Source organism: Oncorhynchus tshawytscha, linkage group LG03 (genome assembly GCF_018296145.1).
Source record: "Oncorhynchus tshawytscha isolate Ot180627B linkage group LG03, Otsh_v2.0, whole genome shotgun sequence".
NCBI lineage: Eukaryota > Metazoa > Chordata > Actinopteri > Salmoniformes > Salmonidae > Oncorhynchus > Oncorhynchus tshawytscha.
Window position 1 is genome coordinate 48,875,975 of NC_056431.1, and position 14,454 is coordinate 48,890,428.

General features: G+C 43.4%; 1 protein-coding gene across 4 annotated transcripts in view; it reads left to right on the top strand.

The window, feature by feature from the left end:
• The window catches only part of LOC112246720 (tyrosine-protein phosphatase non-receptor type 4-like), a 103,069-nt gene that overhangs the window by 69,880 nt on the left and 18,735 nt on the right, over positions 1-14,454 (top strand). For 3 of the 4 annotated variants that reach the window (XR_006082965.1, XR_006082967.1, XM_042318660.1), the window contains exons 15-24: positions 1,728-1,886; positions 6,331-6,487; positions 9,944-10,027; positions 10,503-10,559; positions 11,268-11,424; positions 11,762-11,928; positions 13,367-13,457; positions 13,577-13,638; positions 13,884-14,030; positions 14,188-14,316. Coding sequence is in view for 1 of the 4 variants with exons in the window: in XM_042318660.1 (XP_042174594.1) it covers positions 1,728-1,886; positions 6,331-6,487; positions 9,944-10,027; positions 10,503-10,559; positions 11,268-11,424; positions 11,762-11,928; positions 13,367-13,457; positions 13,577-13,638; positions 13,884-14,030; positions 14,188-14,316 (1,210 nt within the window). In the remaining 3 variants the exon portion in view is untranslated. The remainder of the gene's footprint in view (positions 1-1,727; positions 1,887-6,330; positions 6,488-9,943; positions 10,028-10,502; positions 10,560-11,267; positions 11,425-11,761; positions 11,929-13,366; positions 13,458-13,576; positions 13,639-13,883; positions 14,031-14,187; positions 14,317-14,454) is intronic. The other variant, XR_006082968.1, reaches the window with a different exon arrangement.

Consider the following 14,454-nt stretch of genomic DNA (forward strand, 5'->3'; position numbering starts at 1 on the left):
CAGTCCTCTTCTGGCTGTGCCGGGTGGAGATTATAACAGAACATGGCCAAGATGTTCAAATGTTCATAAATGATCAGCATGTTCGAATAATAAGAAGGCAGAACAGTTGAAACTGGAGCAGCAGCACAACCAGGTGGACTGGGGACAGCAAGGAGTCATCATGTCAGGTAATCCTGGGGCATGGTCCTAGGGCTCAGGTCCTCCGAGAGAGAGAAGGAGAGAATTAGAGAACGCACACTTAGATTCACACAGGACACCGAATAGGACAGAAGTACTCCAGATATAACAAACTGACCCTAGCCCCCTGACACACAAACTACTGCAGCATAAATACTGGAGGCTGAGACAGGAGGGGTCAGGAGACACTGTGGACCCATCCGAGGACACCCCCTTTACTCACCTCATATGTAAATACTGTATTCGATTCTGCTGTATTTTAGTCAATGGCTATATTTGATATATTTCTTACTTACATTCTTTTACTTGTAGATATGTTTGTTGTTGTGAATTGATAGATACTACTGCACTGTTGGAGCATTTTGCTACACCCGCAATAACATGTGTATGTGACCAATACAATTTGATTTGATTTAGAGCCCTGAGACAGGATTGTGTTGAGGCACAGATCTGAGGAAGGGTACAAAAAAGTTTCTGCAGCATTGAATCCCCGAGAACACAGTGGCCTCCATTTTTAAATTGAAGTTTGGAACCACCTAGAATCTTCCTAGAGTTAGCTTCATGGCCGATCTGAGAAATCGGGGGAGAAGGCCCTTTGACAGAGGTCCAGAGTTCCTCTGTGGAGATGAGGAACCTTCCAGAAGGACAACTGTCTCTGCAGCACTCCACCAATCAGGCTTTTATGGGAGAGTGGCCAGACAGAAGCCACTCCTCAGTAAAAGGCACATGACAGCCCACTTGGAGTATGCCAAAAGGCACCTAATGATTCTCAGACCATGAGAAACAAGATTCTCTGGTCTGATGAAACCAAGATTGAACTCTTTGGCCTGAATGCTCAGCGTCACGTCTGGAAGAAACCTGGCACCATCCCTAAGGTGAAACGTGGTTGCAGCAACATGCTGTGGGGATGTTTTTCAGTGGCAGGGACTGGGAGACTAGTCAGGATCGAGGGAAAGATGAACGGAGCAAAGTACAGAAAGATCCTTGATGAAAACCTGCTCCAGAGCGCTCAGGACCTCAGACTGGGGTGAAGGTTCACCTTCCAACAGGACAACGACCCAAAGCACACAGCCAAGACAACACAGGAGTGGCTTCCCATCCAACCTGACAGAGCTTGAGAGGATCTGCCAAAGGTGCATCAACAAAGTATTAAGTAAAGGGTCTGAATACTTGTGAAAATGTGATTTTTATTTTGAATACATTTGCAAAAACCTGTTTTAGCTTTGTCATTATGGGGTATTGTGTGTAGATTGAGGGGATTTAATCCATTTTTGAATAAGGCTGTAACGTAATGCGGATGAAGTCAAGGGGACTGAATACTTCCCCGCTGTACATTGAGGGAATTCTAGTTCCAATACCTTCGCTAATGGTACTGACACATTTCATTGCATGAGTGAAAGGAATTATACACATTTAAGTGTTTCAGAGAGCCGGACAGAACATCATACAATCCAAATAAAATAGAAGTTTTCCAACTGTGGATAGCGTACATTAATTTGCTTTGATTACACACAATCTTCCTAACCACTAATTTGTGTGTGTGCGTGCAGCCGGAACTCGTTTGTACAGGAAGGGACGAGGATGCGGCCGTCGTCGGTTGGGCACCTGGTGGACCATGTGATTCACGCCTCGCCCAGCCTCCCTGTCTTCTCCAATCACAAATCCGCGTCCTCTACCCAGGCCAACTCCATCAGCCTCGACTCTTCCCCGTAAGTCTGCTGCCACACTCTCACTCCAATCACGAGTCAGCCTCATCAGACTGGACTCCACTCGTAAGTCTGACCCCTTGTGGACACTGGACACACTGCAGTAGTGAGGAAGATGAGAGAGGTGGTTATGAGTAGCCCTGTTGACATGACTGCATGATCTGACCAGGAACAACTCTGGCCCCTAGTTATAGCCCGGTACAAGTGACTAGGCCTACACTGAAACAATATGTTTGTGCTCAGAGAAAGACTGTCAAACATTATAATGGAAGATCTCTCACCAGCTCACTCCCAAAAGAACACCACTATATAGTTGTTAATGAGGATGAAAGTTGGTGACGGTGCATAGATTCCACTGTTAAAGTCCCCACTAAAGCCGCTGTCGAAAAAGTCTATGGGAGCCACATTAAATTGGACTTGACAGTTCCAGTGCCATGCTGTCTACGCCGACTGCTGAAACAGCTGATTTTTAACGGTTAGCCTGTGGTCTGTGGCTTACAATTACAGTTCACACCCTTTCCCAAATGTCATTTAATGTTCTTCAATGGAAACAGAGACTTTGAACACGGGCTGTAAAAAAAAAAAAGTGAAGTGTTTACAGCTCTGGGGGCATGGAGGGGGTTCGGCAGGGCTGGGATGGAGCAGGATGGGGGTGGGGGGTGATCAACACAGTACTAGTAACAATAATAATGCCTTTGTCCTGTCTGACTGGGATCCGTATCACCCTATTAGGTCAAAATGCCCGTGGCTCTAGTCTACTGCAGTGTTGGTCCACTGATATCTGAGAGTAGCCTAACCCCTAGTGTCTTTGACTTAGAGCCATATACCCCTCTTAGGTCAAATTGTCCTAATGGTTCTGTTAATGCAGTAGTGGTTCACTGACATCTGAGAGTAGCCTAACGCCTGGCCTACTAGGGTTGGGTTGCCCTGATGGGTGGGGCTATGTTCAACTTGTAAACCCAGCTCTGGCCTCACCCTGTCCCGCTCCCACCCTCTGTCGTCCCTCTGCTCGACATCCCAACCTTCAGCCATCCTGTACTCCAGTTCCTTTGGCTGTTATGTTCTTCGAGATGCCTTTCAGAGTTCCAGTAACTGTTTATTATTAGGCCAGATTGGGTAAGTGCCACTAGGAGTGGAGGACGATTAATAGCCTGTGTCGGAGTCTCTCCATATGTTACTGTCTTATCTTAGAGCAGGAATGTTTTTTTATATGTTCTGCTGTGTTATCTTACCAAGAACTATGTCACCAGCATTAGTACAGATACTGCACCTGTACTGGGAATGGAGGGAATAGTTCTGACATGTACATAATCCCTATTTAAGCTATGCATATGCACACAAACATGCCTGCACTCACCATATATACTTTCCCTTCCCATTTCACTCTCATTTCACTTCTGCATTCACACACAAGCACACACGTACATGCACACTTGCACGCACCCACATTCCGTGCCAAGCCATTTGCTCATCTCTTTTGTCACTGACCCAGAAGATGACATAACCACCTGCTCACTATTCCTGAGAGATCACACATCATTGCTATATCCAGTGACACACACACACACACACACACGCGCACATAGATTCTCTCTCCTGCTCTCTCAAAAATAAACATAAAAACAACCATATTCCCTGTCACGTAGCCTTAGCTCAGTGAGGATAAGGTTTCAGGCGGTTGAAACCAAAGCATAGCAACCAGGTCATGTAATACCTCCCCTTCTACAACCTGATCTGTAAACCAGGAAAACATCCCACTACACTGTCACTTGAAAGGCGGCTGACCCTAGACTGTCCTTTAAAGAATAAAGAGAATATTGAACTTTCCCTGACTTTATAGTCATTGTGAAAAAGGTCCGCAATTGTAGCGCGTTATATCTTATAGTCTTGATGTAATTAGCAGAATACACCAATCTGTTTTTGTAAAGCTAACTATCCAGCATTTCAGACCAAAATACTCTAGCTTAAACTACTATTTGATAGTGTGTTACGTTGCGTCTCCCTGTGGTCAGTGAGCAGTAGTCCTGCCCGTCTCTCCCTCCCCCCAGCCCTGTGGCTGATGTCAGCATAGTGTCTGTTTATGTTGGAGAGGCCTGTCTGTCCTTCCTGCAGGGTCCCCCTCCGGACCAGGCCAGTGTCTCCTGTGTTGTGACACCAGCCCGGCATACAGGACGCTAAACAAAGACAATGTGCTGTGACTGGCCATGACTAGCCTCTACTCCCTCTGGGCCTCCTGCGAATTCTGTGGTTGAATGACTAGGATGGTTAGGTACACTATAACACACCCCCACTGTGACTAGGTGGGTTAGGCACACAAAGAGCCATATACTGTATATAGAGTTCAGCCAGGTTTTAGCACGGCTGCCATGTTGGAGGCTTTATTCTTTAAATGTTTGTGGTGAAATTCTGTGGTTACCCGCTTTAAACAAGCACAACATAGCAGCGTATTTAAGACATTTTTATTGCGTTGCTTTTGGGATAATGTGCATCCTAGTCTGTACTGTGTTGTGGTGTCAACAAATTGCATATCTGCATTTAATGGACATCTTCATAGGTTTTGAAAACGATAAGAAATAACACCAACGTGGAAGCGGCAATTATCACTTAGCAACGACTATCGAGAAAGTGGAGGACAGAAACCGCATTGGACCAACTCTGTGTGTGTGTGTGTACAGTTGAAGTCGGAAGTTTACATACACCTTAGCCAAATGCATTTAAACTCAGTTTTTCACTATTCCTGACATTTAATCCTAGTAAAAATTCCCTGTTTTAGGTCAGTTAGGATCACCACTTCATTTAAAGAATGTGAAATGTCAGAATAATAGTAGTGATTTATTTCAGCTTTGATTTCTTTCATCACATTCCCAGTTGGTCAGAGCTTTACATACACTCAATTAGTGTTTGGTAGCATTGCCTTTAAATGGTTTAACTTGGGTCAAATGTTTTGTGGAGCCTTCCACAAGTTTCCCACAATAAGTTGGGTGAATTTTGGCCCATTCCTCCTGACAGAGCTGGTGTAACTGAGTCAGGTTTGTAGGCCTCCTTGCTCACACACGCTTTTTCAGTTCTGCCCACAAATTTTCTATAGGATTGAGGTCAGGGCTTTGTGACGGCCATTCCAATACCTTGACTTTGTTGTACTTAAGTCATTTTGCCACAACTTTGGAAGTATGCTTGGGGTCATTGTCCATTTGGAAGACCCATTTGCGACCAAGCTTTAACTTCTCGACTGATGTCTTGATGTTGCTTCAATATCCACATTTTCTTCCCTCATGAAGCCATCTATTTTGTGAAGTGCACCAGTTCCTCCTGCAGCAAAGCACCCCCACAACATGATGCTGCCACCCCTTTGCTTCACGGTTGGGATGGTGTTCTTCGGCTTGCAAGCCTCCCCCTTTTTCCTCCCCCTTTTTCCTCAAACATAACCATGGTCATTATGGCTAAACAGTTCTATTTTTGTTTCATCAGACCAGAGGACATTTCTCCAAAACTTAAGATCTTTGTCCCCATGTGCAATTGCAAACCGTTTGCTGCTGTTCTGAGATTGATTTGCACTTTTTCGCACCAAAGTACGTTCATCTCTAGGAGACAGAACGCTTCTCCTTCCTGAGCGGTATGACGGCTGCGTGTTCCCATCGTGTTAATAGTTGCGTACTATTGTTTGTACAGATGAACGTCGTACCTTCAGGCGTTTGGAAATTGCTCCTAAGGATGAACCAGACTTGTGGAGGTCTACAATTTTTTTCTGAGGTCTTGGCTGATTTATTTAGATTTTCCCATGATGTCAAGCAAAGAGGCACTGAGTTTGAAGGTAGGCCTTGAAATACATCCACCGGTACACCTCCAATTGACTCAAATGATGTCAATTAGCCTATCAGAAGCTTCTAAAGCCATGACATAATTTTCTGGAATTTTCCAAGCTGTTTAAAGGCACAGTCAACTTAGTGTATGTAAACTTCTGTCCCACTGGAATTATGATAAAGTGAATTATAAGTGAAATAATATGTCTGTAAACAATTGGGGAAATTACTTGTGTCATGCACAAATTAATGTCCTAACCGACTTGCCAAAACTATAGTTTGTTTAACAAGAATTTTATGGAGTGGTTGAAAAATGAGCTTTAATGACTCCAACCTAAGTGTATGTTAACTTCCATCTTCAACTGTATGTATGCATGTATGACTCTGGGTACACAGAATAACACACACCCACTGTGTCTCCCTGTTGGAGAATGTACTGTAGCAGCTCTGCTTTGCTATTGGCCAATGGCCACAGGGGCAACTGGCGTCTCAGCTAAACCAAAAAACTCTGATTCGCTCAATGGCTTACTGAGTTCTGTTGGATTTTAGGAAATGGAACATGTCTTGTCTTGAAAAAGGATCAATGACTTCACTGACTGACAGACAGAAGGTACGGTACCATTAGCTAACACTGTCTCTCTCTACAGATCCCCAGAGACAGTAGATGGTCAGCCCCCGGCCCTGCCTCCCAAACAGTCCAGGAAGAACCTGAGCCAGATCATCCAGGACCACTCCCAGCAGAGTCTCCTTGACAACCACATCAATGAGATGTATGACATCCCCATGGCATCCGACAAATCCACGGTAAGACCACCCATACATAGACTTACAGGTAACTGCCAAAATAAAGGTAATGCCAACATAGGGCCACCACAACCCAGAACAGCTTCAATGCACCTTGACATAGATTCCACAAGTGTCTGGAACTCTCTTGGAGGAATGCGACAGCCTTCCACATGAAATTCCATAATTTTGTGTGTTGATGGTGGTGGAAAACGTTGTCTCAGGCGCTGCTCCAGAGTCTCCCATAAGTGTTCAATTGGGTTGAGATCTGGTGACTAAGAGAGCCATGGATTTCCGGTTTACATCGTTTTCATGCTCATCAAACCATTCAGTGACCGCTCGTTAGTACCGAGCGATAATAAAAAATAAAAAAAACGTATTAACTAACTATTAACCAGCTAACCAATTTTTTTTGTGTTGAAACAACTAATTGACCAACGTCCGTTCAATTATTTGAATTCCATTTCGTTAGATTTTTCTCTGTGAGCTCGATGTGCAGTTTCTGTAGCGATAAGTCGAATGAAGCCTGAACTGTGCAATGTAGTTGGGAATTCCAACAGGCCAATATTCTACAGTTTTGTGCAGAAAACTTGGTAATTAACTATAATGACCATGATCCATTGCGCGTCTGCTTAAACTTATCTGGTCTGTGCGGAGTAGAAAGAGAGACGAAAGAACGCTTGATCGAGAGGGATAGAAAGCAGTTGCTTTGAGCTTGAAAGTACATGATCTAATTGATTTGATAGTTTGTATTCAGCAGTCATAAAAGTATGCCTTATTTGAAGAACTACTGAAATAGTGATTTTTGTCAGACATCATAGGCAGCAACTCTATAGAGATGACTGGGAATGAAATAAGTCATCAAATAATCAAGTATTTTATTAAAGTGTATAAGTCATGTAAATAAATAATGGTTAAGTGATGAGCAGTAATAGGCAGTCACTACCATCATGGGACTTTTAGTAATTGTTTTATTCAGTGTTACAGCATTCAATCCACATAATGCAGTGCATTTAAAGTGGAACTGACAGCGTTGAAATATTTTGCAGATATAAAAGACAATCATAATATCAAGTCAAAAAGATCAAATTCCCAGTTTGTGGTACTAAACTACCTGAGGTTTTTAAAATCAGTTTAATAAGACTCAATGCTCCACCTTCCAGAAGGACAACTGTCTCTGCAGCACTCCACCAATCAGGCTTTTATGGGAGAGTGGCCAGACAGAAGCCACTCCTCAGTAAAAGGTAAATGACAGCCTGCTTGGAGTTTGTCAAAAGGCACCTAAAGACTCTGAGAACATGAGAAACAAGATTCTCTGGTCTGATGAAACCAAGATTGATCTCTTTGACCTGAATGCCAAGTGTCATGTCTGGAGGAAACATGGCACCATCTCTACGGTGAAGCATGGTGGTGGCAGCATCATGCTGTGGGGATGTTTTTCAGCGGCAGGGACTGGGAGACAAGTCAGGATCGAGGGAAAGATGAACTGAGTAAAGTACAGAGATACTTGATTAAAAACCTGCTCCAGAGTGCTCAGGACTTCAGAATGGGGCGAAGGTTTACCTTCCAACAGGACAACAACCCTAAGCAGACAGCCAAGACAATGCAGGAGTGGCTTCGGCACAAGTCTCAATGTCCTTGAGTGGCCCAGCCAGAGCTCGGACTTGAACCCGATTGAACATCTTTTGAGAGACCTGACAATAGCTGTGCAGGGATGCTTCCCATCCAACCTGACAGAGCTTGAGAGGATCTGCAGAGAAGAATGGGAGAAACTCCCCAAATAGAGATGTGCCACAAGCTTGTAGTGTCATACTGTTACGGTTGTATTTTCTTTCCGTCTGCCCTAGTCACAGGTGTCACTCATCAGAAGACACACCTGCTTTCCCATACCCAATCACATCCCCTTTCTCTTGGTTTAAAATAATCCCAATCAGTTGTCTCTGCAGCTACTTCTCTTTTTGTTTTTGCACCTACATGTCACATTTGTCCATTATTATGTGAGTATGTATTGTTATGGTGTATGACTGTTCGTTTGTTGGTGGGAAAAGGGGGTACAAATCCAAGTCGCCCATGGGCATACATTACCCGTAGGAAAACTTTGTCTTAGAACCCTAGTTAGAACTGGTTGGACCGCCCACTGTATTTTATTGGTTAGTTAGCTAGCGATTATTTAAGCAAGTAAGACTAGCTTAGGGGTTTTTGGATATTTATTAATTATTTTCTTGGGTCCAGCTCAGCCCTCCCATTACCATGTGTTTAAACAATCAACCTTAAGTGTTTGACTGTAGATTTAGGTTTTCTGTTGTTTTTAGTTCTCACTTTTCCTTTTCACTGTTATGATTTGCATGAGATATGTTACGGGTCTCGTTTCCATCCCCCCTAGACTGCAGGGCCAAAGGGTTCGTAACACATACCCAAGAAGACTCAAGGCTGTAATCGCTGCCAAAGGTGCTTAAACAAAGTACTGAGTAAAGAGTCTGAATACTTATGTAAATGTGATATTTCAGTTTTTTTTATACATTTGCAAAACTTTCCAAACCTATATTTGCTTTGTCTTTATGGGGTATTGTTTGTAGATTGAAGGGGGGGGGGGTGTATTTAATACATTTTTGAATAAGGCTGTAATGTAACAAAATGTGGAAAGTCATGGTCTGAATACTTTCCAAATGCAATTCCCAAATATTTAAGAGTTTATGATGATGTGAATTACCGTATTTAAGAATTCAGAATTCTTTTGACAGTGTTATTCTTCCTGGGGGTGTATATGAACTGATTTTAGTCAGATTTATTGTGGTTAAAATGCTGTACATTCCACTTTAATGTATTTTTTTAAATCAAAACCAAAATCGAAACCCGCGATAATTTAAAAAAAATACTCGATCCGAAACCAAGCCGACCTTACAAAAGCACTAATCGCTCAGCACTACCACTCGTTCCCTCTTGATGTGGGCATTTTCATCCTATGGGGGCGTTGCCATGGTAGACAAAATAATGGTCTGCCCACCATTTTTTTCATGACCCTAAGCATGATGTAATGTTAATTGCTTAATTAACTCAGGAACCACACCTGTGGAGTGTAGACCCTGCTTTCAATATACTTCTCATATTTCATTATTTTCTATTATTCAGCAGTTAACTGTAGATATGTCTCATCATTATGTGATCCTTAACCCATAGCAATTCCCACCCACTTGACTACTTCAAAATGGTGATAGTCCTCAATGGTGCTACCCATGCTAAAACAGGCTTTTGGGCTGTAAGCCTATGAACCACCCTGACTGTCTGCCACTTTTACGCTTCATGGTTTTCATGATGTTCCACAATGGGTTAATTCAGTTGTACGGAAATGATTTAAAACTATGGCCAGGAGGCTTTTGTGACCTCTGAAGAACTCTAGGCCCTTCAGAAGCTCTTTGGGCTGTGATAGCCTTTCCAATGTAGACATGTATTAACGCATCTCTGTCTCTTCCTCTACAGCTGAACGGTGTTGTCTCTCACGACAATCTGGTTTTGCTCAAGATGAGGCCGGATGACACTGGACGATTTGGCTTCAATGTCAAGGTGAGACCTCTGCCTACAGTAGATCAAATCAAATCAAATCAAATTTATTTATATAGCCCTTCGTACATCAGCTGATATCTCAAAGTGCTGTACAGAAACCCAGCCTAAAACCCCAAACAGCAAGCAATGCAGGTGTAGAAGCACGGTGGCTAGGAAAAACTCCCTAGAAAGGCCAAAACCTAGGAAGAAACCTAGGTTGCCCTTAGTAGATGCCCTTATATAAAATTATATGCTGTAACATGCTCCCAGAGGGTAATCTCCTGGCCCTACTAATACTGATCCTATATAGGGCGGCAGGTAGCTTAGCGTTTAAGAGTGTTTGGCCATTAACCTTAAGGTTTCTGGTTCGAATCCCGAGCCGACTAGGTGAAAAAACTGTTGTGCTCTTGAGCAATACACTGAACCCAAATTGCTCCTGTAAATCACTCCGGATAATAGGCAGATTATTTACCTCTCTCCATTTCCTTGGTTTTAGGGTGGAGCTGATCAGAAGATGCCTGTCATTGTATCTCGTGTGGCCCCTGGGACATCCGTATGTTAACCACCCATCACTAGCAACACCCCATATATTTACAGTACACATACTCATGTTGTACTCTCTGAGATAATCAAACAACCTCTCACTTGTTCTATCACTTCCGCCCTCTCACTCACACTGAATTTCTCACATTTCTTTCTCTATTTCTCGCTCTCTGTATATCTGCCCCTCATCTCACTCTCTTGCTATTTCTCTTTCTCCTCCCTCTCGCTCTCTCTTCCCCCACTCACTCTCATTCTGACTCTCACACACAGCATATGAAACATTCCATTGTTTGGAGTAAACTCACACTTGTGCTGTAGCTCAGTAAATGAACTGGTCTGATTTGACGTCACTTAGCAGCAGTCCATTCACAGCTCCGCTAACAAGGCTTCAGGATGTTACTCTGGTGTTGATGAAGTCAAAGTGATCCAACAACAGTTAGTCCTCTTTGTTGTAATTTACCACAAGCTATTGCTACGGGCCCCATATTCACAAAGGGTCACAGAGACCGAGTAGGACTGCTGATACAGGATCAGCTTTGTCTTTTAGTTCATAATAAAGGTTGATATGGACAGGGCAAACCTGATCCTTGATCAGTACTCTTACTCTGAGACACTTACTCTATGAATGCAGGCCTAGTATTGTAGTCTATCCTCCCCAATATGTCTAACCACTTGACCCAACTGTGTTCTGACTGCATTCTTCTCCAACCCTCTACAGGCTGACCTGTGTGTCCCTCGTTTGAACGAAGGTGACCAGGTGGTTTTGATCAACGGTCGTGATATCTCAGAGCACACCCACGACCAGGTGGTCATGTTCATCAAGGCCAGTTGTGAGAGCCACTCAGGAGAGCTCATCCTATTGGTCAGGCCCAATGGTGAGGAGAGGATTTGTTTTGTTAAATTTTTACACTTACATTACTAAGTCATCTCCTTGGGTTTATTATTACAATGCTCAGGTTAAAACAGGCCAAATCTTCCCAGTACAGGTTCGAAGAACCGGTGACCCCAAACAAAAGTTAGGCTACCTTCCAATATCAACACTATAGATTTCCAATTAGAAAAATGCGTACCTTATAAATTGCTTACTACGTGGTTTGCAGGTATGAATATTAAAACTGAGCCGAGCCATAGACTTGTACATTAATAATATAGGATGCCGTTCTTCTCTTGACACTGTTCTAAACTAACCGTGTTGCTTCCCTATGTCCCCAGCCATCTATGATGTGGTGGAGGAGAAGCAGGAGACTGAGCCAGACTTTCAGTACATCCCAGAGAAGTCTCCCCAGGACCCCTCTCAGCTGGACCAGGATGCCTGGAGGGATTCCATTAACACCCTGAAGGAGGGTCTGATCAGCGGGGGAGTACTCACCCAGTTTGATGTGAGTCCTCCCCTCACCTACATATTAAAAGCTTTTGTTAGCAATACTCGTATAAATTTTTCCTAATATTATTGTGATTTTTGGTTGCACCTCGATTCATATTGGTCTTGTTCACTGCTCTTTTGTCTTTCTGAGGTGACTGGATGTGTGATGAGAGCAATAGCACCCCCTAGTTTCTGCTCTATTGTTTTGACCTCGAGGGCACAAGGGAGGTTACCACTTTCTGGAGGGAAATTCAGCGTATGACTGTTACACAAGTTTTACAATATCAACTTTATTGATGTTTTACTTTATTTCAAGGCACAGAAGAAAATTACTTATGCTATCACTGTGTGAGGAATAATCGCCAAGTGAAGTAGTTTACAACAAAATGCTAATTCAATGATGCGTCGACTGCTCGTTTAATGTGGTGTGGAACACCAGTTGTTTAATTTCTTCTCTGTATTCCGATAACTTCCTCTCTTTCATCAGGCCCACTTAACAGCTTCCTTTTTCTCTTGCCTTTTGAGTTATTACACTATAATAATGTAAATAATGTGTGGGGGGGCAAGGGAAATGCGCACACGCACACAGACCGAATATACCGGCATGCACTGAGAAAATGTGTGGGTTTATCCACATATTTTTGTTTTGGTCTTTATCTGCTATTGCACTTCACATACAATGTATCAATGTATGTTCATTTGAAAGATTAGCGGCATCTTATGAATTCCACACACAGCAGGTGGAAGCAGCCTCTGCAAAGATGTGGGCCTATAAGACATAGCAAGCATTCTCAGACCATTTTTGTTGGACAAGTTCGCTCACAACCAACAGAAAGTAACTTCCATCTCACAACATGATCAATTTTGTTATGTTCCCATGCAAGAAAACAAAAAATGGAAGCTCAAACAAAAAAGGGAACTAACAAAGAGTCACTAACAGCCAAAACAAAACAGGTGGGGTTTTAGGATAGGTTCTGAAAGACACTCATGGGGTGTTCACTGAAAGTTGACCAGCAACATCAATTGGGACCTAAAAGACAACTAAAGGTGTTAACCCTCCACATCTCTCAAGACAATTGGTGCACTGGGCCAGCCACTCTTAAATATCACCTGCGCCAGCACAAATGAAACACTTTCCCACTAACAAGATGACAAACCAGTACCGGTGTAACATACTGACTAAAGGGGTTGACACCAATAGGTACGTCCCACGTTCTAACGTCCAACCACGAAATATGAAATAGGAAAACCAAAATCTGTAACAACATAAAAATAAGCCCGGTAGTAGCCTGCCATTCCCAAGAATCGGTGCAGTTCCTGGTGAGGAGCTGGCACTGGAAGATTTGATGGCCTCCACTTTTGCCAGGACTGGTCGGACTTCCCCTTGCCCCACCACCTTCCCGAGATCACGATAAAAAAATATATATATGATCATATATATTCTTTTCTCACAGCAACTTTACCGGAAGAGGCCTGGAATGACAATGTTGTGTGCCAAATTACCTCAGAACATTTCCAAAAACCGCTACAGAGACATCTCACCTTGTGAGTATCAAACACACAGTTCACTCTACTTTTCTTAGTTAATCTGTGTTAAGACTGTTAACCCACCATTTCACACTCCACTCCTTCTTTCTCTCTCCCCTCTCCTCTTCTGTTTATAGACGACGCAACGCGGGTCATTCTGAAAAACACAGATGACTACATTAATGCAAATTATATCAACGTGAGTGCTGTTCGCCTCAGTCCACCCACACCAATCATGCCCTTTTTGTTCAGCAGGTCTATAATAGGCTTTCTATCGGCCAAGATGTTGTAGTCTCCACTCCAAAGACTGAACATGGACACATGCTTGCATACCCACACACTCTTGGATTTATTAACACACAACAACACACACCACAGAACACTCACCCAACATACACCCCTACACACAGGTTTTATTCTTCTCTACTCCTCTCTGTACTCTAGATGGAGATCCCGGCGTCGAGCCTGATCAACCGGTACATTGCGTGCCAGGGCCCGTTGCCCAACACTTGCCCAGACTTCTGGCAGATGACCTGGGAGCAGGGCTCCTCCGTGGTGGTCATGCTCACCACTCAGGTGGAGAGGGGACGGGTACGTGTCATACAAACGACTTTGCGATTGAGAGACAGCTGTTTCTCTGTATGTTTGATTATATTTTTGGATAAAGACGTATGTATTTATCCTCTTTTCTCCCATTGCTGATGCTCCTAAGCTGAGGCTAAAGGCTTATGTTGCTCTATACCAACAGGTGAAGTGTCATCAGTACTGGCCCAACACTGACAGCACTGCTACGTACGGCCACTTCCAGGTGGCCTGTCTCACTGAGGAGGGCAACTCTGCTTTCCTGGTCCGAGACATGACCCTTACACACTTCGAGGTAACAGTATGCTCACAAGTCATTGTTTTTTCCCAATGACCAGTGCTAATGTAATCAACGTAAACATACAGAAATGGTTGTTCACAGCTAGTCCTCCTCAATACAGTAGGCTATCTTCCAGGTACTAAAATTATTAAA